We start from the raw sequence: 26737 nt of genomic DNA, 5'->3' as shown, positions 1-26737 counted from the left end.
TTTCCGTGCTTTCAGGTATTGACAACTCACTCTAATGCCTTTAAATCTTGGAATATTCAGTCTTATTTAATGTGTAGGTGTATAATGTTCTGAGTAATAGAAAAATGAATCACCAAAAAAAAAATCCCACAGAAATGGATTTTTTTAAATTTTAAACAAAAAAGCCCAAAGATTTCTTTATAGTTTCATAAGTTCCCACAAGACACTTTAAACTGAACAGATTTTTTTGGAGAATTATTCCAGTGACTGTTGAGGTGTTCTTTTCAAAGAATGATGGGGATTATATTAATAGCTCTTCATTTTTTTTTTTTTTTTTTACAAACAGTTTGTATATATCAACATTTACATGAATGGAAATTTCCAAAGGAAAATATAAGTGGAACTATGATGGAGTTGTTGATTAAGAGTCAAGTCAAGCTAGATTTGAGCCCCAGGTTTGCCCCATTCTGCTTGCTCTAAAATAATTAACATCTCTGAGCCCTAGTTGCCTCACCAATAAGTGATACTAATATTATCTCCTTCATGGGGTGGTCATGAGTGAGAGAGATAATGTGTACATAAAGAAATGAGGACAATGCCTGGTTTTGGTAAAAACTCATCAAATGGCTTCAGATTTGATTTTGAGGTAAACAACTTTTACAATTTCATTGCTTACCAACTTCTTTAAAGTAAGGGGGAAAAGGGTACTTATTCATAGACTCTATGAAGGTTGTGTAACCCTACTCACCTTCAGATTAACTCTCTTTAATGTTTCTCTCAGTCCCTCTGTTTTTTTTTTTTTTTTTGTCTACACTTATTCTATTTACTCAGCCTTCAGAAGATTACAAAACTGAGTCAGGCCACCATCTAGTCAATATCATTTAGCCCCAGTGAATGGACAAGCAGTAATGACTCCTCCAGACTGTTTGTTTTGCCATTTTAATAATTACTTATTGAAGAATCACTGGCTAATCTCTGACATGACAGGTTTTGATGTCTCCCAATTATGGGCACATTATGTAATCTGTGAATTAGAGCTATTGTCCTTTCCTGCGGGTAGAGATAGACTTTGCAGCTCCTTTTTTGCTTAATACAGTTAAGTCCAAGAGCCAAGAAGATGGGGGTTCTTTTGACAATATTTATATTCATTACAGGGAAAGCTATCAACATATTAAAAGGTGGCATGGATATATGCAAATATTGCTAAATTTGTAGGGATGAATTTATTTAATTCAATCATACTGGTTAACAGCTATTTACAAGCTTGGGAATGAAAATCAGTTCTAATCTTTCATTTGATAAACAACTCTTACTTATTGAGCCGTACTGTATACACAGTGCTGAAATGAGCCAACTAACTGCTGATGAGACAGAGTTTTTAACTCATGTATTTAACAAAATGTATTTACTTTAGGCACTGTACTTTAGGCACTAGGGTTACAAGTAGTAAATGAAAAACAGACTTGATTTTGTCCTTTGGAGTTTACCATCTACTGAAGGAAGCCACTGGTAAATGAACAGTCATAGACATAAACATAGAGCTACATTTTGATAAGAATGACACAGGAAAGATGCCCAGTGCTAGAATAACATAGAGAGGGGCTGACTTTGCATTGACAAGCATCTTTCCCTGCTGAAAGGATAGTTAATCTGAAATGTGAAGAATAAGGAAGCAGACTCTGGGTGGAAGAGGAAGGGGCATTCCAGGCAGATGCAAAGGCCCTACAGTTGAGTGTGGTGCTTTCAGGGAGTTGAAAGGACAATGTATTTTGACCTAGAGGACAAAGAGAAGTGGATGTGTGTGATAAAGCTCTCAGCGCCTTCTCTTGTAATATTCCAAGCTGCCTTTCTAGTTTGGCTTTCATTCACCCCTTTATTCATTCAGGAAGTCAACAAATGAATGTCATTATCCTGTGGCAGGCACAGTGTTAGTTGTGGATATAACAGTGAATATGCCCATAGACTCTGGTCCCAAGATGTCACAGGAAAAGAGAAAAGGATGCCCAGGTGCTATGGGGTCACAGAGGGGAAGCTTTCATCTTTGCCATGAATTACCAGGATGAGGATGAGAAGAAAGAATTTCAAGCCAAAGAAAACATATGTACACAGGTTCAGAGGCAAAGGAATGCTTGGCACGGCAAGAAGCCTTGAGAACTCATGGAGGCTTCCAGAGTAGACTGTGAAGACCTGATTGGATGAAATGAAGGAAAAGAAGCAGGCAGTAACCAGTCCTTAAAGGGTCCTTTAGGCTGTGTTGAGGATCTTAGATCTTTTTCCCCTGATAGTCACAGGGAGCCACTCAAGAAATTTAAGCAGGGAATTGGTATGACCACATCTGTACTTTAAAATTAACATATTCATGTCAACATGGAGCATGGATGATTGGCTAAGAAGCTACTGCAGAGACATTGCTGAGGGAAAATAATGGCCCAAGTGAAACTAGTGGCAGAGTGAATCAGTAAATGGGGACAGGCTTTGTGGCCATTAGGAAAGGGAAGTTTATAGGACCTGGCATCTGACTAGATGTACAGTAGAAGGAAAGGTGTTAAAAATGTCTTTGGTTAAGGATGGTTTTCTGTTTGGGGCAGCTATGTGGACAGTGGGCACCACTCAAAAGATAGAAAACACAGAAAAAGGAGTTTCTTAATCTGTGTGTTTCTTGATCTATAAAGTAGACATTATTTATTTTAATCATCTTGCAGTGTTGCCTGTACTACACTAAGAAAAAAGATGTTCAATAAACAGCAGCAATTATTTCTATAGACAGAGTTGCATAGAAGCAGTTAGCCACTGGTAATAGAACACAAAGTGGTTACCAAGTATGTCAGTGAAGGCATGGCAGGGCTATTGGGCCAAGCCTGAAATGATGAGTAACAAATTCCCACGGCATAAATGGAGGGATGGGTGACAGGAAACATTCTTAGGAGAGATCACAACAGGCACAGAGCTCAAAATTCTTCCAGAAACTTAGAAATGGCCCACTGTTCCTGGAGCATAGGACTTGTGGAGGAGACAGCAGACAATGAGCTAGAAATCTGGGGCTTCTGAAAGCTCTATAAACCAAGCTGAATAATCTGTCATCCTCCACCCCAGTGTTTGCTGAAGTTTTCCAGCAGAATATAAATTTCCTGTAGAATGTTAACAGGGTCAAATTAATATGGAAAATTCTGGTTTAAACAAAATTAACTTTATTGCCTTTTTAATACTGTTCATGTATAGCATCACTGATTTAATGGACATGAACTTGGGCAAACTCAGGGAGATAGTGAGGGACAGGGAGGCCTGGCATGCTACAGTCCGTGGGGTCCCAAAGAGTCGGACATGACTTAGTGACTGAACAACAACAAAACTTTATTGCAAGATTCCTCAGAGCTTTTATTCCCCATGTTTCCAAAAGACAGTTAAGTTCATTTCATAATTCAGGTATTGGCTTCATTTTAAAATTGATTTTCATATTAATTTTAGACTACATTAGGTATTTGTAAAATCATTTCTGTTTTCTCATCTATGTATTTTATATAAATTCATCTCTTATTGACAGTTTTATATTTAATCTGCTGCTGTGGTGGGTTTTTTAAAAAAATTTAATCAGAGGATAATTTCTTTACAATGTTGTGTTGGTTTTCTGCTATATAATGTGAGTCAGCCATAAGTTTACGTATATCTGCTCCATCTTGAACCTCCCTCCCACCTCCCCTCTCCTAGTTTTTTAATGGGCATTGTAAATCCAACAAAAGGATCTATCAATTTATTTTTTTCTCAAATTCCATACCTCTTTTCCTGCAACACTGATTGGTACCTCAGGAAACACTAACACCATTGAGTTTAGAAAACTCTGCTCCAGGTAATGGGAAACCACCCAAGGATTTAAACCAGATCTATCAGTTATAAAGACCGTGCTTACTTAGTGAGGAGGATGGATTGGGAGGGTACTGAAAGCTTGATGGTCTTTAGAGTTTGAATGAAAGACTAAGACCTCAAATTTATACATGTCAAAGATGGGGCAGCAGTGGAAGGCACTTGTACATGCAGTAGCATGCATGTGTGCATGTGTATTTTAATAATATATTGGACACTCAGTGCAAATGCTGCTTATGCTTGTAGACACTAAGGAAAGTCTTCATCAAAAAGTATGAAGCACTTTATCAATATGAGAAATCACTATTTCAAAGATCTTGTCTGTTTGTGATACCTTTTGATCCTTCTTCATCCTATCAGACACTTTCAAAATCAATTTTCCCAACTAAATATCAGAGAAGTCAAGAGACTTGCCCAGACCTCCAGTTCAGTTCAGTCTCTTAGTCATGTCTGACTCTTTCTGACCCCAGGGACTGCAGCTTGCTAGGCTTCCCTGTCCATCCCCAAATCCCAGAGCTTCCTCAAACTCATGTCCATTGAGTTGGTGATGCCATCCAACCATCTCATCCTTCATTGTTCCCTTCTTCTCCTGTCTTCAATCTTTCCCAACATCAGGGTCTTTTCTAATGAGTCAGCCTTTTTTCATCAGGTGGCCAAAGTATTGGAGCTTCAGCATCAGTCCTTCCAACGAATATTCAGGACTGATTTCCTTTAGGATGGACTGGTTGGATCTCCTTGCAGTCCAAGGGACTCTCAAGAGTCTTCTCCAATACCACAGTTCAAAAGCATCAATTCTTCAGCACTTAGCTTTCTTTATGAGCCAACTCTCACATCCATGCCTGACTACTGGAAAAACTCATAGCTTTGATTAGACAGACCTTGGTTGGCAAAGTAATGTCTCTGCTTTTTAATATGCTGTCTAGGTTGGTCATAGCTTTTCTTCCAAGGAGCAAGCATCTTTCAGTTTCATGGCTGCTGTCATCATCCACAGTGATTTTTGGAGCCCAAGAAAATAAAGTCTGTTTCCACTGTTTCCCCATCTATTTGCCATAAAGTGATGGGACCAGGTGCCATGATCTTAGTTTTTTGAATGCTGAGTTTTAAGCCAGCTTTTTCTCTCTCCTCTTTCACTTTCATCAAGAAGCTCTTAAATTCCTCTTTACTTTCTGCCATAAGGGTGGTATCATCTGCATATCTGAGGTTATTGATATTTCTCCCGGCAATCTTGATTCCAGCTTGTGTTTCAACCAGCCCGGCATTTTGCATGATATACTCTGCATATAAGTTAAATAAGCAGGGTGACAATACACAGCTTTGACGTACTCCTTTCCTGATTTGGAACCAGTCCATTGTTCCATGTTCAATTCTAACTGTTGCTTCTTGACCTGCATATAGATTTCTCAGGAGGAAGGTCAGGTGGTCTGGTATTCTCATTTCTTTAAGAATTTTTCAGTGTGTTGTGATCCACACAGTCAAAGGCTTTGGCATAGTCAATAAATCAGAAAGAGATGTTTTTCTGGAATTCTCTTGCTTTTTTGATGATCCAGTGGATGTTGGCCATTTGATCTCTGATTCAAATTACGCACTACCTGTCTGCTATGGGATTAGCACTAGCCTTTTTAGGTTCTGGATAGGAATTCATATTTCAGTTGCAGAGGTCAAGGCTTAAAAATTTATGTTCCCATAAGAGACTAATCAAGTGTGGATTAACCACAATGTAAGAATTTAGAGGTATTCACCTGGGCGAGAATGGACTCAACATGTACAATAGACAAATGACATACTTGATCGAGCTCTGAAGCAGGACTAGCTACATAATTTGTAAGGTTTGATCCAACATAAAATCATGGGGCCTTCTATTCAAAGAGTATATATAAGGAATTTCAAGACTAACAGCAGAACTTTAATGCATGTAAGTGACATATACAGAACCAGGGAAAAGCAAACTTGATCCTAGCTCTTCTAATTTCAAGTCCAGGACTCTTTTCATTATATCTTACATGCTTAGTCATTCAGCCGTTTTGACTCTTTGAAACTCTTTGAACTGTAGCCTGCCAGGCTGCTCTGTTCATGGGATTTTTCAGGCAAGAACACTGGAGTGGGTTTCCTTTTATCCTCCAGGGAATCTTCCCAGCCCAGGGATTGAATCCACAGGGATCGAGTCTCCTGTGTCTCTTGCATTGCAGGTGGATTCTTTACCCGCTGAGCTATTGTGGGAGCCCTCTAAACTAAGACTTGAGCTGGAATTTAATGAAAACTTAGAATGTTCCTAAGTTGAAAAAAAAAATAAGCAAAACCTTTTTAACTAGGAGGAAAATGTGGAAGAGAGGACACAGAAGTAGATATATGCACGACATGGCCAATAGTCTAGGAAGTATCCATCTGCTAAAGGCTGGCATCTCTCCATGAGTCCTCCCGACCTTCAAGGCAGGGCCAGCCCCATGGTGCAGTGACATGTTCAGTGTATGTCATTTCTATGTATTAAAACTCTGCTGTTAGTCTTGAAATTCCTTGTGCTCTTTGAATAGAGGGCCCTGTGTTTTTATGTTGGATCAAGCCTCACAAATTATATAGCTAGGCCTGCTTCAGAGTTCGGTCAAGTGTGTCGTTTGTCCATCGTACATTCTCACCCAGGTGAATACCTCTAAATTCTTGCATTGTGGTTAATCCACACTTGATTAGTCTCTTATGGGCACATAAATTTTAGCATTGGCCTCTGCAACTTGGATGTGAGTCTCTTTCCAACACCTAAAAAGACTGGTGCTAATCACACAGCACACAGGTAGTGCATGATTGATGTTGAATGAATCTATGCCTCCATCATGAGCCACTGACATGAACAGTTTCACATTTGCTTGTAATGAAACCATGTCTTTGAGTTAACTTTTAAAATAGGAGGTTTGGGGGACAAGAAGCACATCTGGCAAAGCAATTCAAGAATGAGAACCAGAAAACTGAATAAATCTGGTGTGAATGTAGACATCAGAGCATGTAATAATGACAGTCTGCAGTGCCTCCTAACAACAGCTAACATTGTTTAGCTTTGTTTAACATCATTATGTGCCAGGGACTGTTTTAAAATATTTTATATATAAGAACTCATTTAATATTTACAACAACCCTATGAAGTAGATACTATTATTGGCATTTTGCAAATGAAATTGAAGAACAGAGAAATTAAGTAAGTTGCCTAACATTACAGTGTTAGGAAAAAACAGAACCAAGATTTGAAATCAAGCTGTCTGGAACTCAAAAGTCCTGCCTTCAACCCTTCTCCTCTTACACTTGACTGACCCATCTGAGAAAGGAGTCTCCCATCTGGTCTTGCATCATTGCTATTAAGTGTATGTGTGTGATAACTATTATTAGTCTCCCTATAAAAATATGTGTGATTCATGGATTGGGACGATACCCTGGAGAAGGAAATGATAACCCACTCCACTATTCCTGCCTGGAGAATCCCATGGACAGAGAAGCCTGGAAGGCTACAGTCCATGAGACCGCAAGAGTTGGACACGACTTAGCGACTAAACCATACCACCGATCCATGAGTCACATATATGTGATTCATATATGTGGGGAGTAGTATCTGTGTAATTCTGAACTTGCATTCAACTTGGGGCCTTTCTTTATTCCTAGGTCTTTTTTTTTCTGTCCATGAAATAGATGTAATGAATCAGCACTTGGAAGCAGGAAATGCTCTAAACTATGATTTCTTCTGAGGAGAGAATTCAAAATCTTCATTAAATTCTCAGAAAGGACCTGTGACCCCCAGCATGTTAAAGTCACTGCTCAGGGCCTTATGCTCTTCTTCAGATGTTAATTCATAAACTTTGATTATCATAGTTTGTTTATCCTTGTAGTGCTACAGACGCCAAATGGAAATTACAGAGGTCTCTGAAGGATGTTTAATACAATTGTTGATATTTTCATTCTGTATGATACCCATAAATATTTATTGAGTTTTAAAATATATTCAAACTTGCTTCCAAGTTCAAGGTCCAAGTAGTGCTTGAATTCAGCTCTTATAATTTATTTCTCTAGTATAGTGATGGCCAGGGTGTTATCCTTGTTTGCATAACACTTTGAACTTATCAAAATGTCTTCCTATGTAATAAGCTAAGATTACTATGATATGTCCTATAGCTTCCAAAGGTGCCTATACTTAGAAACTTCATTCCAACGAAGGAGAATGAGGCAGAATGTGGTGGTGTAGGAAGATGACAATTAGTGATGATACTCAGTGAGCTGGAAGGCTTTCTTCCCAGACATCTGCAGCCTTGGATTGGGGTTGGGGGTGGGCGATGATAGGGTCCATCTGTAGCTCTTCCCTGACCCATCTCATGGGAGAGAAGATGGAGCTGAAGAAGATGAAGAGGAGCAAGGAGCTTGCTTATTTCAATTATATCCAGGGTTGGACCCTGGGACTTTTTTCCCTTCCAGTTTTATTGTGATACAATTGACATACAGTACTATGTAAGTTTAAAGTCTATAGCACAGTGATTTGACTTACATACTGTGGAATGATTTTTTAATGAGTTTAGTGATTACCCACCATCTCATATAGATGCCAAATTAAAGAAATAGAAAAAAAATTGCATAATGAGAACTCTTGGGATTTACTCTGTTGACTACTTTCATATGTGGTGTACAGCAGGGTTAATTATATTGATCATGTTGTTCATTATATCTCTGCGTGCATGCGTGCTTGGTGGGTTCAGTCGTGTCCGACTCTTTACAACCCAATGGACCGTAGCCCACCAGGCTCCTCTGTCCATGGGATTTTCCCAGCAAGAATACTGGAGTGGGTTACCATGCCCTCCTCCAGGGGATCATCCCAGGGATCGAACCCATGTCTCCTGCATCTCTCACATTGCAGATGAATTCTTTACCTCTAAGCCACTGGGGAAGCCATTATATCTCCAGTACTTATTTATCTTATAAATAGGAGTTTCTTTTTGACTACCTTCATCCAACTCCCTTACTCCTCACCTCTAGTAACCACAAATCTGATCTTTTTCTAGACGTTTATTTCTGTGATTTTTTGTATTTGAAATATAATTGTTCCTATAACATTATGTTACTTCCTGAGTTTATGTGACATAGTAATTTTTTCTATACGTTTCAAGATGATCACAAGTCCAGTTATGATCTGTCACCACACAACGTGACAAATTACTTATCAAGTATATTCTCCATTCTATACATTCCATACTTACAACTCATTTATTTTGCAACTAAAGCTTGTTCCTCTTTAGTCTCTTTTATTTATTTCTTCCCTCCCCGCATCTCCCTCCTCTGTTAACTACTTATTCTATGAATCTCTTTCTGTTTTGTTACATTTGTTCATTTGCTTTTGGTTTTTTTTTTTTTTTTTAGAGTCCATGTATGAGTGAAATCGTATGGTATTTGTCTTTCTCTGTCAGACTTATTTCAGTAAAGATGATACTCTCTGGGTCTATCTATATTGTTACAAATGGCAAGATGTCATTCTTTTTAAGAATGAGTAATATTCTACTCTGTGTGTGTGTGTGTGTGTGTGTGTGTGTGCCTCTGTGTGCGTGTGTATGTGTGTGTACCATGTCTTTATCCATTCATCTTTTGATGGGCACTTGGGTTGTTTCCATATCTTGGCTGTTGTAAACAATGCTGCAATGAACATAGAGGTACATATCTGTTTTCTAACTAGTGTTTTAATTTTCTTTGGATAAATACCAAGGTGTGGATTTGCTGAATCATATGATAGTTCTCCTCTTAATTTTGTTGAGGAATTCCCACAGTTTTCCACAGTGGCTGCTTCAGTTTATGTTTTCACCAACATAAGAGGGTTCCCTTTTCTCTATATTCCGGTGACTTTTAAAAGAGAGTCATAATTTCTCCCCTTAATATTGACCTTAAAGTATTGAGGAGTTAAGGTCAACTTAACCATCCAATAACTTTCAACTTAGCCTCTTAAGAAGCAGCAGTGTCTCCAGAAACAGAAACTGAGGAGTCCTTGTGGAGGGGTGTGTGTGGGAGCCAGAGCCGGGTTCCACGTTCTGTGTCTGTCAACCACCAGCTGACCTGGGCAAGTCTGTTCTTTTCTGTAGGCTTCAGTTTCTTCATTACCAAAATTATGGGCTGGAACTAATCATCTCTCACCCACCTTTTGTTTATTTGTTTCTTGACCATGTGGCTTGTGGGGTTTTAGTTCCCTGACTTGGGACTGTGTAGTTCCCAGACCAGGAGTTGAACTCAGACCCTCCACAGTGACAGCATAGAGTTCTAACTACTGGACCACTGGGGGATTCCCTAAGCTACTGTTTACCATGAATCTTGTTGAGTATGTGTTTGGTATGACCTGGAGTTACCTAAATTTTTTGGCATATGCACAAATTTATTTTTATAAAGTTGGGGTCCTAATGCATATACTGTATTATACTCTGAGTTCTGCAAATAAGGAGTTAGCTAATTTGCAAAGTTTAAGGGCAGAGTCCCCAAGTCCTCACTTCTGACATCAACTGCAAATTTGAGGGGTTTCCCAAAACCACTCTCAGTTTCAGTAATTCACTGGGTCTCAGAGAACTCATAGAAAGCTATTACACTCATGGTTGTAGTTGATTACATGGAAAGGACACAGATTAAAATCAACCAAAGAAAGAGATACACTAGGGCAGTTGGGGAGGGTTCCAAACTTGCAGTTCCCGTTGTTCTCAGGACACGTTACCCTCCTGGCATTGATGTATAACAATATGAATAAAGCATTGATACCCAAGAAAGCTTACATAAGCCTGGTGTTCAGAGTGTTTATTGGAGCTCCGTTATATAATAGACATGATTCATTGATTGCCCACGTTGTTTGAACTTTGTCTGCAGCTTGTCCCAAATTCCCCACACTAAATCACATGGTCTTTCTGCCGTGGTCAGTCCCCACCATAGAACTGTCGGAGGGAACATCTCCCACTCGAGACAAAGACACTATTATCACATCCAACACAGATTATCTCCCAGGAGCCTAGGGCAAAAGCCAGGCCTCTCTTTGCGCAAGGAAAAATTCTTTATTATTTAAGAATCCGAGATTTATTGTTTATTATCCCCACACACAGTTTGATCCATTTTTAAGCAAACATACATTGACTGTTTCATTATTTCTCAAGGTACATAAGAGTAACCAGCATGTGCCAGGCACTGCTCTAGGACCAGATAGAGTGTAGGGAATAAATACATCTCAGTCTCCCCATAAATTATGTTCTTATGTAATAACCAAAGCCAAATAAATACATTGTCAAGTAGCAATATGGGAATAAGGAGTGCTGGGAGGGATACTTCTATTTTATTTAAAACAGAGCAGTCAAAAAAGGCATCTTAGAAAAGTCCATTCTGGCGTGACACCCAAGTGAGTTGAAGCTCTGAGCTAGGCTGCTGATGGAAGGAAGACACTCAATCCTGAGAGAACAATCAGAGGCAGAGGACCCGGGGTGGGCCTGCTCTTCCTCATGTGTGTGGCAAACAATTATGTCTATGCGTGGGGTAGAGGGAAGCCGGGTTGAGACAAGCGCTAGTATGCTGCAGGTGAGAAGTGAAAAAAGAAAAAGGACAGAGCTCCAGCTAGAGCCAAACCTTTCCAGCATTTTAAGAAAGTTTTACCCTGAATGTGTAGGAAGCCAATAAAGAGCTTGGAGCAGAAAAGTGACAAAGGGCATTTAAAAGGCCCATTCTGCCTGCTGCACAGAAACTATTCTGTAGGAGGGGGAAGTAGGGATCACACACTCATTAGAGTCTATTGAGACCATCGTGATGAGATGCGATGGTAGCCGGAGCGTGGTAGTAGCCATGGAGGTGATGAGGAGTGGCTGGATGCTGGATGCATTTTGAAGTTAGAGTTGGCAGGATTTGCTGATGGACTGGAAGGATGTGGGGAATGAAAGAGGAATCAAGGAACAGGCGGTGGAGCTGGTCTGGTGGGGGCGGATTTAGGGATTGGGCTACCTCGTAGATATCAGGGAAATATCAGGTCAGCTGTTGGTGTTATTAGTCTAGGGGTCAGTGGAGAGATCCATGCTCAATATTTATGAGATTTTTACCGTTGAGTGAGTGGCAAGCTAAGAGACTGGATGAGGTCACCTTGGATGGGACTGTGGATAGAGAAATCTGAGAACTTTGAACTCGAGGGTATCTGGAGAGGTCAAGGCAAGCAGTGAGGAGGAGCAGCAGGTGACCCAGAGGAGTGTGCATTGAGGATGAATCAGGAAAGGCTGATACCCAGGAATCAGTGAAGAAAGTGTGTTTAGGAAGGAAGAAGTGTTCAGCCATACACACAAAACTGTTTGCATGCAAGTGTTAAAAGCCATGGGGTTAGGTTAGTCTTCAGAATTCACGCCACTCATCACATGACCACACAGTTCCACTCTCTGATCCAATCCAAAATACTCCAATTTAAATTCTCAGCTGGAAAAAAAAAAATTCTCAGCTGGATTCCCATAACTGCACCTTTACATTTCTTCACCTTTAATGGCCATAATAGAGGCCAGATACCTAGCTGTGAAAATTCCTTTTTTAGTAGTTACATCTGGTTATGTGGCTGCTTCTACTGGCTGGCATTGAAGCCATAGGTGTTGAGCTAAACATTTGGCCTATTCAGATGATAATTATATGCTGACTGAATTACATCTTTCTTGCTATTTGTTATAAATTGTTTTATAATGTCATTTTAGTGCTTTTAAAATCTTGATCTTTTATCATTCTGTTAATTCACCTTACTAGATTTAAGGGGAAATGCAGATTGGGTTCCAGCTTAGTATTACATATTACATACACACACACACACACACACACAGAGGTATATATGTATATATGGGGTTGCAAAGAGTCAGAGACAACTGAGCGACTAAGCACAGCACAGCGTGTATATATGTGGGTGTGTCTATATATTTTTTCTTTTCTTTTTTAAAAAAAGTTTTGGCTGAGCCACTCAGCTTATGGGATTTCAGTTCCCTGACCAGGGATCAAACCTGGGCCCATGGCAGTGACAGCTCAGAGTCCTAACCACAGGACTACTAGGAAATTTCCTATATATATTTTCATATTTAGTTTGTATTACTTTAAATAGTTGTGAGGTTCACCAGTTTAAAGTTACTTAGTTTGGTTTTAACATTACAGTCTAGTTCAAGTCCTTGGTAGATGAAAATTTTTCCTTTGAAATAATGTGATAAAACTCATTTTGTGAGTCTACAAACGATAAATGCTGGAGAGGGTGTGGAGAAAAGGGAACCCTGTTACACTGTTGGTGGGAATGCAAACTAGTACAGCCGCTATGGAGAACAATGTGGAGATTCCTTAAAAAACCGGGAATAGAACTGCCATATGACCCAGCAATCCCACTGCTGGGCATACACACCGAGGAAACCAGAATTGAAAGAAACACATGTTCCCCAGTGTTCATTGCAGCACCATTTACAATAGCTAGGACATGGAAGCAACCTAGATGCCCATCGGCAGATGAATGGATAAGGATGTTGTGGCACATACACACAATGGAATACTACTCAGCTGTAAGAAAGAACGCATTGGAGTCAGTTCTGATGAGGTGGATGAACCTAGGGCCTGTTATACAAAGTGAATTAAGTCAGAAAGAGAAAGATATATACAGTATAAAACATAGTGTATATTAATACATATATGTGAAATGTAAAAGGATGGTACCAATGATCCTACATGCAGGGCAGAGGAGACATAAAGAACAGACTTCTGGACTCAGTGGGAGGAGAGCGTGGAATGATTTGAGAGAATAGCACTGAAGCAGGTCCACTACCATATGTTGAATGGATGACCAGTGCTAGTTCAATGCAGGAAGCAGGGGACCCAGGGCCGGTGCTCTGTGACAACCCCGAGGGATGGGGTGGGGAGATAGGTGGGAGAAGGGGTTCAGGATGGAGGGACACATGTATACCTATGGCCGACAAATGTTGATGTATGGCAAAAGCCGGCACAATATTGTGAGGTAATTATTCTCCAATTAAAATAAATAAGTTAAACACTCATTTTGTGAATGGAATAATACTTTTGGAATAGTTCCTCTATACTTGTGCTGTAACCACTAGGAACGTGTGGTTATTGAGCCCTAGACATGTGCGTATTTTGGAGAGGTGCTGTCAGGTGTAAAATGCACACCAGGTTTCAAAGACTTGGCATAAAAAGGGTGTAAATATATTGTCAGTTATTCTGTATTCTCTATATGCTGAAATTAATGTTTTTGGTATATTGGATTAAATTATTCTCATTTTATTTTCCCCAAATTTTAAACATTATTAAAACTAATTTCATCTGTTTCTTTTCACTTGTTAGTGTGGCAACTTGAAAATTTACAATTATTAATATAGCTTGTATTGTATTTCTTATGGGTAGAACTGTTCTGTGTGTTTGGTAGCACATACATTTACATCAGTGTCTCATTTTTCTGGTGTGTACAAAATGATTTTTTATTTTTTCAATACAAAGTTTCATCCTATAAAGTATTTCTTAGACTTATAAATTTTTAAAATTTTCTTACTATAAAAATGATTGTGTTCTAAATTTTCTTTGACAAGAATATGAACCACAAAGAAAGCCACACTTAACCACTCTCAAGCATTTTTCATGTGTTCCTTTTGTGATTCACACATTTTTTCCAAAAAAGGGACCAGTCAGTATACATTGTTTTTTGACTTTTTCAAACAACATGACATGAACATATATCCTTGTCATTACATACTTATAAATTTTTCTGCACTAATAATAACCTGAGGGATGTACTCTACTCCTAGAGGTAATAATGGTTTATGACAACAGTATTTTTTTTTTAATCTTTAATAACAGTTTTGTTGAAACACCTTTTTTTTCTCTTCTAGTTTTATTGACATACAATTGACATACAGCCTTGTATAAGTTTCAGGTGTACCTCATGATTTGACTGACATCATGAAATGATGATCACCGTAAGTTTAGTGAACATTCATCTCATATAGATACAAAAAGAAATAGAAAAACATTTTTTCTTGTAATGAGGATTTACTCTCTCAACTTTAATATGTAACATGTGCATTGTTTGTGTGCTCAGTCGTGCCTGACTTTTATGACCCCACAGACTGTAGCCTGCCAGACTCCTCTGTCCATGGAATTTTCCAGGTAAGAATAACGGAGTAGGTTGCCATTTCCTCCTCCTCCTCTTCCTGACCCATGTCTCTTGCGTCTCCTATGTCTCCTGCATTGGCAGGCAGATTGTTTAATAAAGCAGTGTTAATTATATTTATTATGTCTTACTGTACATCTCTAGTTTATCTTACAACTGGAATTTTGTACCTTTTGAAACATCTTTTTAAAGTATTCAATTCACTAATTTTTAGTCTATTCAAAGCTGTGCAGCTATTGTCCTTAAGTAATTTTAGAGTATTTTCATTATTCTAAAAGGAAATCCCGAACACACAAGTAGTCACTCTTATTCCCCCATCTCAGTCCCTGGCAACTAATCTACTCTGTCTCTATGGATTTGCCTGTTGTGAACATCTCCCATACATGGAATCATACAGTATGTGGTTTTTTGTGACTGGCTTCTTTTATTTAGCATAATGTCTTCAAGGCCCATCCATATTGTAACATGTATTGGTACTTCATTACTTTTTATAGCTAAATAGTAATTCTTTATATAGATATATCACATTTTATTCATCCATTTATCAGTTGATGAATATGTGGGTTGTTTCCACTTTGGGGATATTATGAATAATGCTGTTATGAATACTCATCTATAGGTTTTGGTATGAATATGTGTTTTCAATTCTCTTGAGTGTATAACTAGAAGTGGAATTGCTGGGTCATATGGTAACTCTGTTTAACATTTTGAGGAACTGCCAAACTATTTGCGATTGCACCATTATACAATCCCACAAACAGTGTGTGAGGATTCCAATTTTGCCACCTCCTCACCAACACAATAGTAGTGATTTTCAACTGAGAGGCTATTCATTCTTAAGAGATACAGATCAGCCTCCAGTGGTGGGTGGTTTGGAAAAAGACCTCCAAGTTTCTGTGGTGACCTCAACCCACCCAACACACAAGCACAGCCAGGCTCCTATTTGTTTGACTTTGGGTATGTTATTTATCTTGACTAGCCACAGTTAAGTGGAGATACCTTACCTTATAGGGGAGTTGTTAGAATTAAATAAGATAATGCTAGTGAAACCCTTTGCACAGTGCCTAGTACATAATACATGCTCAGTAAACATTAGATGTTAATATTTTATCAGTGGCTCAATAATTTCCCACTATACATACACACCATAATTTGCCTAGACAATTCTGTTGTTGGCACCTAGGCTTGTTTTCAGTTTTTCATGACTATAAACAGTGCTCTGAGAAATATCCTTATGGCTAAATTTTTGCCCTATATCCATGATTATTTTCTTAGGATAAATTCTGTAATGTGTTATTGCTTGGTGCATTTTAAAGAAATTTGAAGACATTTCCCAATGTAATTTTTTTGTTTGTTTAAATTATCCTGAAATATTTCTTTGAGACATGTCATCAGGTACTAGACAATATACCATTTTAGATTTGCTAAACTGGTTTCAGAAATCCTTACTTTGTACCTAACAAATATAATGCAAATACAAACCTACAAGACAGTCCAAGTTTAACTCTTAAATGATTGAATGAGAAAAGGCTCTCAGATCTGGACTTTTGATTGTACCTTTTCTGTCATTGCTTCAATATCCTAACTAGACAACTAAAACTGCTATCAGTGAAATTAGGCACGGTGGGTGTTTTTGTTTTGCACTGAGGTGAAACACAGCAAAAATAAGGTGACAATAGAGCATAAACAGCAGAAAATAACTATTCATTGAGAGTGAGCATGCACCTCACTTTCCTTACATTGTCAGATCTAGGAACTTTGCAGAGGCCATCACTCACAAATCCATCATGGCAATTTCATAACCAGCCTAGAGGGGCTCAAACAGAGGCATCGGGTTTCCTCTGATGGATATGGAAATGCTTTATAAAGGTAGGATTTTTAAGAGATATTTGATCGAATGGTGAAATGTTCTGAAATTTGACAGTTTGGGAGATTGAGTGTTGAGGAACTGAAAGGAACTTTGTATAGATTAACACATGTAAGTAGAAAGATATATCAACAATTCATATGTTTCAAGTGGCTATAGTAGTAAATGTTTACAAATCAGTTCTCTGCCACCCCAGCCCCAAAGTTAACGCACTGATTTATGTAGGTTTGGGTTTTTTTTTTAATTTCTATGATATAAATATCCCACCATGGCAGATTTCAGATTTTAAGCTACCAACATGATGTCACTTGAAGCACAGCTGGATAAAAAGATGTGTATAATCGACACAATCAGCTATCAACAGCCAGCACCTCCCAGCTCCTGCATACAACTGTTTATTTTCATAAGTTTCTGTACTTGAGTACATGAGGGAACATGGTACTTAGTGAAATCCATTAAGTATATCCAGAATCTAGAATTAATACATTTTGAGAACAAGATGTTTTGTTTTCTTCTCCTAGGTTAAATGCCTTGCTAAAGGTTCACTCATGTGGTATTTATTACATGCTGTAACACGCACAAAAAGAAATGGCAAACCTTGCTAGAAACTCAAGAGGTCATCCTCTGGGCAGTCGTGGCAAACCATCTCAGAGAGACATTTGGGGCTCAGTGATCTAGAGAGGGATTCCACAGGATTCCCTGATGGACAAACTTGATTAGGTCTGCACTTACATATGTGAAAATCAAGAAAACATAATCCTAATTCCTTCCCTTTGCACAGGACTTCCTGTCTTATAAAGGGCTTTTATAAGACAGTAAGGAGTGACCAGGGCTCATTAAGACGATTGCTAGGTGGTTAAACTCAGGTTTCTAGGTCACTTGTGTCCGTACATCTGACTGACTGGTAGTGCATCTCTCCAATTCTCTGCCGACAGAGACCCCAATGAGCCACTACCAGGAGGCCAAAGGGACATTTTAGTGAGGCCTGGCTATGGGCCAAGCTTGTATTAAGCACTTTCCTTATACAGTCTCTGAAGCCACTCAACAATCCTATGAAGTGGTTCCTATTATTTTCTTTCAGTGTTGCAAATACAAAGGCTCAGAGATGTTGAATTACTTGCCAAAGGTCATGAAATTCATAAATGCCTGAGCTGAGATAGAAAACCAGGCCTGTCTGACACCTGAAGCCTATATTAAGAATCTCTAGACTGGCTTAAGTCAAAGGTTTTAATACAATTGTAGATATTTAATGTGCTAATTGGATAGCATGTCCTACAAAGGGTTTCCAATGTAGGCAGTGCTAACCTTACTGGGCCGGGGGTATGTGAGAGTATTGAGGGAGGGGGGAACATATGAGAGATGATGAAAGAAAGAATGCTTTCCGGTGCTGTCATGATGCATTGTGTAACTTAAGAGGGCTGTGTGTTTGTAACTGGCCTTTTCTGTGTATAGCTCAAGCCTGGATCTGGTCAGCCTTTCAGAGTGTTCTTTGCCGCCACTTCTGCAGCCTGTGGCCCCCCTTTTCATAAACCATAAATTAGATACTAAGTTCCATGACAGCAGAGATGACAATACATTTTCAGCACTGATATTGCTGAAACTCTAGACCTATCCCAATGGCCGACATGGTAGGTGCTTAAATATTTGTTCAATATTGACAGTGATAATGATAGTAAAGACTCAACAAGTCATAGCAGTATATTCTCTCCAAGTATTATCTCGTTTAATCATCAAAGAAACTCCATTAAGTAGTAGTATTTTTCTTTCTAATTTATAGATTAAAAAAAAACATAGGTTTGGAAATCTTGTAACTTTGCTCAAGGACATAATAATAAATGGCAGAAAATCAGTTTTGCTTGATAGCAGAGCCTTGGCACTTAATATTATACTCTAGTCTGATAATTTATAATGCACTGTTGTATTTCTAAGAAAGCTCATATTTCTAAAATCAGATGATAGAATTTCAGTTTGGTGAAAGAAAGGAACTCTGTTCTAACTGTATTGCAGTACCTACAAAAATTCTTGTCATAGATTAAGTGCTCAGTAAGTATTTTCAGTGCCTATGCATACAGGAATGGGTAGGACAATTGTTTCCAATAGGAATAGGCATTACAATCTAGAGATTTACTCACAACAGTTTCTTGTTGGGCAAGAATTTTAATAAAAGTAGAGCTTTGAAACCTAAATATCACTGAACGAATTCAGTAATTTACTTATTCATCTATGAAATATTTATCTCCATTCAGTAAATATAATTGAGCATCTACTAAGTGCTAGACACTTAATAGCAGAGATACAGTGGAATGGTTGACAATTGTAAGTAAACAACTAGTACAAAATGCAGATGTTCCATGAAGAAGAAGAAAAACATGTACAGACAAAAAATTCCAAAGGAAGGGACCATGGGGAGGGCAGGGAATGCCTCAGTAAAGTAGGGACAGATCAGCTGCAATGCTGAAGAATGCCAGGAACACAAGGAAGGGATAGGAAATGAATGGCATGGGCAAATGCCAAAAGGTTTTAGAAAGAACTTGACATGTTGGAGGAACAGAAAGAAGGTCAGTGAGTCTTCTGAGAAATGGTCTGTGTAGTCCTCTTACAACCACAGGATTGCACAGGGCTTCCTTCACTCCCTGACCTCCTTTATTGCACATTGTTGTGTTAAAGAACAAAGCCAACAGGTGTATTTTTCTTGGTTTTGGTTGGAGGAGCTAGTTCCCCACTGTCCATAGGAGAAAAGAATGGTTCACAAAATAGAAATCTTGGAGTCTACTTAATCTACTTAATGGATAGCCATCTAATTTGCCTTCCCACAACTTGTGTCTTAAGAAAAAACTTGTCTATACTATTGGATAAAATAAATGCAAGAGGAATTTTGCAGAAAACAGGAAAGGAAAAATTTAGTAAACCCAGAGGTTTGATCTCTGGCAGGGACACTTCTGCCATTGGTTACAGTGGAAAATTTCTCAGGCATAGCCTGGCTAACAAACCTGGGCCTTCCTGATTGATCTTGTAACTCTGTTCCAATATAGCCCACTTCCTGGTGACTCAGACAGTAAATAATTTACCTGCAATGTGGGAGGTAAGGAAGGGATAGGAAATGAATGGCATGGGCAAATGGGTTCAATCCTTTGGGCTATGAAGATCCCCTGGAGGAGGGAATGGCTACCCACTCCAGTATTCTTGCCTGAAGAATGCTATGAACTGAGGAGCCTGGCAGGCTACAGTCCATGCGGTCGCAGAGAGTCAGACACAACTGAGCGACTAACACTTTCACTTTTCATCTCAAATACTACTCCAAGCTCTCCAGTGGCAACTGAAGGTCATTTTGACTCAAAGCAAGATGTCTCCTCACCACTTTAAGATGAATTTAGCTTTTCCCCTCTTCCCCCTCCCCCTACCCCCTTATGCCAATCTGCAAGAGAAGCTGGACTGTATAACTACAGATGAGCTGACCACTGGAGTCTTGGTGATGGATCCGACTCATAACGTGGAAGAACAAGCCATGGCAACTGGCACCGAAGTGGATTACATCAATTTGTACATCAGTCTTCATCTCTTCCTGGAATTTCATATGTGAATTTGGCACACACAGTCAAAGAAGTAGGGAAGACTTAATCACCAGATAAGAATTAAATGGAATCTTTTGTAAGCTGAATATTATATATCAAAGAATATTTCTCCTGTCTTCTCCCAGAGATAAGCGGTTGGTTTCTGGAGATGAGGACCTTGCCATTTTCTACCTGCCAGAAGAATGTTTTCTTCGTGGAAGTCTAATGGCAATTCCCAACCTCAGTTAAGGACTTGTTTTCCGGGTTTTTTTTTGAACTTCAAATACTGTCTAAATTGTGTTAGCCGAAGCATTGTATGTATATAATTAACTCACAGATCCCTCTGGGCTCATCCAGCTAAACTTGTGGAGCTTAACTGAGCAAAACATTCGCTGATGTCTCTCCCCTGCAGTGATGCTCACTGAAATGAATACCTTCTACAAGAGGAAATCGGGGACATTTCTTGTCCAAATTGACTTTCTAGTGATTTGGGTTGCTTCAGAAATGATTGTTGTTTCATAACAGTAATGATCTCATTTTTCTTTCAAATATGAAATCTGCGATTTAGCAATTCAGGAACAATTGGGGGCGGGGCGGACTTCTGTATTTTCTTCCTAGCTTAAGTGGGAAGACAGGCCACTTTTTGGTATTCATTGGATCTTTGAAATTCCCCCTGGGAAACAGGAAGCACTCTGGGGGCACTGGGCTCCAATGTACCTTTCACTGGGAGAGCAAAAGTCAGAGGTTCCTGCAGTGCTATGTCTTAGCAAGCAAAACCCACTGGAGGGGCTGGAGCAGTTTGACCAAAACTGAGTGCAAAGGGTTAGGGAATATGGACTTTTTCAGAGCATGTCGACTAGATTCATAATTCGACCCTCTTCCTCCCTCTGCTAGTATAGACTTAGACACCCTCAGTTAAAAGATATTTTTGACTCTCTTTGAAAGGGAGAAGTCAGATGTGATCCGCAGAAAAGTTCTGGCCTCTGATTCCCCATTTATTCCTAACCCAGAGAAGGGCTTAAGCTAGGCTCTGAGCATTCTCTCCTCTCTGGGTGAGGCTTTGAACCCCAGGCCTCACCCTTGACCTTCGTCCAGGGACCGTATGCTTGATAGAAGGGTGAGCAAAAGAGGCCGGAATGTAGATTTCCTGCTTGCTCAAGGGAACCTTCTCTTTGCTATCCTGGAGCACAGGTGTCTGAAGAAAGGCGGTGAGCTCGGGGACTCTGGGTGCTGGAGTAAACGCCGCCCTGAGCTGCGTGTCGCTGGGCGGGGAGGGAGGTCGGAAGAGCGCGTCTACGCTTTTCACGTCAACCTGCGGAGCTGGATGCTCGCTGCCCAGGTGCGGGTAGGCGGCTGCGTGCGCCCCACTGCAGCAGAGAGCAGCCGCAGCCTCCGCCTCGGCCACCACCGCTGCTGGGGAAAGAGTCCTGGGGCTGCTGACGCGGTTGGGAGGAGCCTCGCCTTTAATGCACCAGCCGCCTCCAGCCTCCTGCAGCAGCAGCAGCAGCTGCGAGTGCGCGCGTGTGGGTGTGAGGGTGAGTGCGCTGGCGCCGGCCGCCGAGCGCCCTGCCCAGCTCCCCGCCGGCTGCCGAGCCCCCCCAGCCGGAGCCGCCCTCCCGTGGGACCAGCACCCTCCTCCGGGCCGGGCCAGCCTGAACCCTGCCCCTGCCATCTCGCCACTGCAGCTCGGGTCCAGCAAGGCACCATTTTGTCGTGGCTGCCCGCTCTCCCAGGGGGGAGGAGGGATCTTTTTTTTTGCATTTCGGAGCGGCTGCCAATGAGGGGAACCTGTTGGGCATCTCCCCAGCCCGGCTTGTGAGCGCCTCCTGGGGCGGCGGGCGGGACCAGACCCCTCGGGGCACGGCGCATCTTGGCACCCCGGAGGCGGAGGCGGCGGAGGCAGGCGCAGCATCCTCGCTGGGAATTGGAGCTGGAGTGAGCGCACCGCGCGCGGGAGGAGCCGCCGCAGCCTCGGAGATCCCGGGCGGAGGAGGTGACAGCTCCATTGCCGGGTTTTTATTTTTTTTCTCTCTCCGCCTCCCCCGTCTCCTCCTCAGGCTCGGACCATGGTGCAGTCCCACTGGCTCCCCTGCCCCCCTCTCCTGTGAGACTGGCTGCGGGGAGGGAACATGGATACTTGTCTGCCGGCTTCTGGTTCCCACGCAAGTAAGCCTGCTGTCAATGGAGGAGGACATTGATACCCGCAAAATCAACAACAGTTTCCTGCGCGACCACAGCTATGCGACCGAAGGTAACGCCAGCCCCACCGCATTCCGCCGCTGGGGCCGGGCGCAAGTTGCGGATCGCTGAGCTCCGCGGGCGGCAGGGCGCGTAGCGGCGCAGACTCCTCCGGGCCCCGGGGCTGGGGCGGGGGCTCGGGCTCGGCCCGCAGGGGCAGCTGCCCGGGCGCCCCACATCCGTCCGGGCTCGGCGAGGCGAGCTGGGTGTTCAGCAGCAGGTGGACCCGGCGCCCACAGGAGTTAAAATGGCCCTCGGGGGGTGAGGTTTTTCAGGGTGGGGCTCCCGGCTGGAAAAATGACTCCTGCCCCCAAAAGCAGATGTCCCTCTCCGAATATTTATGCAGGGGCCGGTGGAGTGGGGGATAGGTAAGAAAGAAGAGGGCCCAAGAGGACCCTGGGTCCTCCTCTCCCTGAGCGGAATGATGTGTGTCTCAGTGGCTGCAAGGGAGGGCATGGTTTCATTTCCTGCCCGTTAATCTCCCCGGCCGGGTTACCTGCTTAGACAATCAAAAGCCCAAAAGGCCCGTTCATAAAGGGCGAACCTCTCTCCCCTTGGAAGTGCATTAGCAAGATATAAAAAGGTGGCTTGGGAAACAGTGTTGGGGCGGCGAGTGAATGAGTCTGACACGTGGGGCGAGCAATGCGATCAGTGGGGCCTTTAAAAATCACCATTATGAATTCTGCAGCAGTAGTTTCTGCTGAATCAACAGCCAGCAGAAAGCAAGAGGGTTCAGTAAGCTGAGCTTTGCCAAGAGGTGAAATTGTCGTCTCTCTCTCTCCCTTTCTCCCTCCCTTTCTCTCTCTCTCTCTCTCTCTCTCACCGTTTCCCCCAGCTTGTTCTGACATTAGCCTGAGTGAGGTACAGGCAGGAGAGAAAAGTCAGCAGGTGGAATCTCATTTGCCTTTTGTGTGGGAATAGAGAGTGGTGGCATTTTTTCCAAATACCAAAACTTTTGCATTTTTGCTTTCATTTTCTACCTGTCGGCCTTTATCCTTAAGCACTCCTGTACAGTGTTGCATCGTCACATTGTAATACCCACGTGAGAAAATGTATGTGAAAGGGTTTTAGGAACATGTAGCAAGGCATGTTCATTTCAGATGATTCCTGCTATTCTTGGATGCTAAAATTTCTGTCACATTTAATCACATCAAGACTACTAGAGAAATGTGGACGGGGGTGGTAAAGAGTTCAAGTTCTGAAAAGAAAAAGGCAAACAATTTAGGGGTAAAGGTGGCGTCTTCTATAAACATCCCTGAAAGTTTCAGATAGAATGCTCAGCACTTTGAAAATATATGCTTTATTCATCATCATTATTGGAGAGCATCACGCCTAATATGTCCGTGATTCTAGACAAATCAAGCAGAGCTGTGTGAGCTCTGGCCTTCAGGAGCTTAGAGGTGGCTTTTCAGATGTTTAGCTTGTCCCTGCCCCATATCAAGCACCATGCTTACTGAGTCTGTTTACTTGCCTGGTGACAACATGATTGTTCGATGGTCTTCCCTGGTCTTAGTGCTTTGTCACTGACTCACTGGGTGATCAGCTCTGGGTCTGAGCATAGCATCCAAAGAGAAGTTGGCTTTGGGTCCATTGTCTTTGGGGGCACACTTTTGTGTATGTGTTTGAGACAACAAAGACAGAGGGTTGCCTTGCCGTTTTCTTCTGTATTGCCTTATGCCTCCAAGTGCAGGCAAAAGAAACTTACTGAGCTAGGAAGATGGGAAAATTGAGGTCATGTGTGTAGGCGTATCATCTGTAAAATGAAGAAATGAGTTAAACATGGCATTCCTCATTGCTTTCAGGGCCTTAGATAGACCTCATCTTTGTTCCTCTTTGATGCCATTTTGGAAGACTCTGATTGCAGATAAAATATTTGGGTTTATATAGCCCGAAATGAGGTAGAGTTTATAGCAAAGAATTTTCTAAAATCTTTCCAAATTAGCCTCCTTGGATCACTCTCCCCACCCCAACCCCAGTGCCACTACATTCAAAACTAAACAAACCTTTATTTCACAGTACATTTTCAAGGTTTTTTTTTTTTTTTACCTGAGCTTAATGAGAGTCTGGGAAGAAAAAAATGGTACTTAGACAATGTAAGTTGTCTTTTTACGTGCAATTCCCAATTGCATTTTATTCATCAAAAGAGCATCCTTCCTCTTCTGATAAATACCTCAAAAGTGTTAGTACACCTTGAAGGAACACCGCTAGATCAAAATATTCATTGTTAAAATCCTCTGCATTTGGGGACTTGCCCCAAAGTTTTCTTCCTCTTTTTTAACTGAAACCCACCTTCTGGGGAATTAGTTTCTAGGTCCTTCTACAGACTTTGCTTTTCCTTTTGTCTTTTTTGATATTTCTGCATTTTCCTGTCTTGCCCAGATATGTCAGCTTTCTTTTTTCCTGCAAAATTTCCTTTGCATTTATGTCTGAATTTTTCTTCCCTTTGCCTGGATCATTCCACACTGCAGTATTCTATTTAAAGCTGAAAGGTTTTTGCTGTGTAGTTAGTGTGAAGGACTCCAAGCTCAATTTGCATTATAAGTGGTAGCTGCAGGCAAGTTCATCCAGCTAAGAGCAATGCAAACACTAAAGGGCACTTTTCCCAAGCTTTTCTGTCTTTCTCTCTCTCTGTGGGAAAAGAATGCGTGATGTGTATTTATTTAAAACATTTCTTACAGCTTTTCTTTTGTTCTGAGTATGAAGTTACCATCTTCATCTCCCTTTTCCTTTTTCTCCCTTTTTAGAAGTTGCTATCTTTGAGCATCTCTCTTTTCCAAGCACTGTACGCACTGAGCTTTTTGTAAGTAGTGTTTCAACATGTCCATACCCGGTTAAGTAGACCTTGTGATTTCCATTTTTAATAAGAAAACTGAGCAACTGAGGCCCAGAGATGACACTGATTAGTCAAGGTCATACAGTCAGGGTAAAATTTGTCTTCTGACTCAAGACTGTCTGATGTGCTCTTCTATTAGGAAATTCTGCACAGCTTCATTTTTCTTTAACTATTAGCTCCTGTTATGAGGAAGATCACAGTGGTTTATCTCTGTGTGTAAATAATGTTCCCATCTGAGGGAAAATTCTTTGCAGGAATCGTTTGAAAACGTGCGTATAGGGTTATACATGAGGAAAAGCATCGGTAGGGTTAGCTTTCTATCTTTTTGACTTGTTAGAACCAACTAAAACTTCCTCTCCAGTAGCACAATCAGAGTTTTCTAGATTAATACTTATGTTCTCATGGGGCAGAATAAATATTCTACCTAGGAGGAGTTCACGGGAATGGCAATCTGGTTAGAAGGAGAAGTCAGATAATTTGTTGTTTAAAAGTAACTATTCTTTTCTCAATTTCCTTAGCCATAAAATGGGAATAACAGCAGAACCTACGCCACAGGTGAAAAAAACTATAGTCTGTGGGGTCGCAAAGAGTTGGGCTTGACTGAGAGACTTTCATTTTCAATGCAGGAAAAACACTCAAGAAAGTGCCTAATACAAAGCCAGACCTTGATAGGTGCTCTCGGTAATTTTAGCTGTTGTTATTATTACTTAAACTGCACTTGCATTGCAAGCACAATGTTTTTCCTTGCATTGTTGTTGATTTAGAGTGATCTTGAGGGAAGAGCTAGTGGAAATAGGAGAGATGTCCCTAAAACCCATCACAGTCTCTTCTTGACTTCTCCACTAGCTGTGGATAGCCTTTTAGCAATTTGCCTTAATGTATTGGGTTGGCTGAAAAGTTCATTCAGGTTTTCCCATAATATGTTACAGAAATAACTTGCTGGTTATGTTCTGGCAGCAAGTTCCGTTTTCCCCTTAGAGGCCTTTAAAAACCCATACTGCTTGTACATATTTTTAAAAGAAGAGCAAATTCACTTAGTCTATGTATAGTTATTATATTAATATGATATCATTATTATTATGTAACTGTTGATGCTTTCTGACTTTAATTCCTTCAACAACTATTAATTGACTTTCTGCAGAAGTGATCCTGCACACTCCAGTACGTTGTGTCTGTTCTCATGGAGTTTGAAATCTGGTGGAAGAGGTAGACTAATATTAAACAAACAATTTCCCAAAGAATTATGTAGCTTCCAATTGTGATAA

At 40.9% G+C, this 26737-nt stretch overlaps 1 protein-coding gene across 5 annotated transcripts in view; it reads left to right on the top strand.

Annotated features, from left to right (window-relative positions):
- The window catches only part of PPP2R2B (protein phosphatase 2 regulatory subunit Bbeta), a 485402-nt gene that overhangs the window by 149733 nt on the left and 308932 nt on the right, over window positions 1–26737 (top strand). Inside the window, exons 1-2 of one of the 5 annotated variants that reach the window (XM_061149443.1) lie at window positions 21727–21936; window positions 22459–22652. The exons of 1 other annotated variant lie outside the window; for it this stretch is intronic. In XM_061149443.1, the coding sequence (XP_061005426.1) occupies window positions 22583–22652 (70 nt within the window). In that variant the 5' untranslated portion in view covers window positions 21727–21936; window positions 22459–22582. Of the gene's footprint in view, window positions 1–21726; window positions 21937–22085; window positions 22653–26737 lie in introns of those variants that run through there. 3 more of the 5 variants (XM_061149441.1, XM_061149445.1, XM_061149444.1) reach the window with 3 other exon arrangements.

Source organism: Dama dama, chromosome 9, assembly GCF_033118175.1.
Source record: "Dama dama isolate Ldn47 chromosome 9, ASM3311817v1, whole genome shotgun sequence".
Classification (NCBI taxonomy): Eukaryota; Metazoa; Chordata; class Mammalia; order Artiodactyla; family Cervidae; genus Dama; species Dama dama.
Note: the sequence above shows the minus strand (reverse complement) of the source record. Positions and strands in the feature narration are given on the sequence as shown.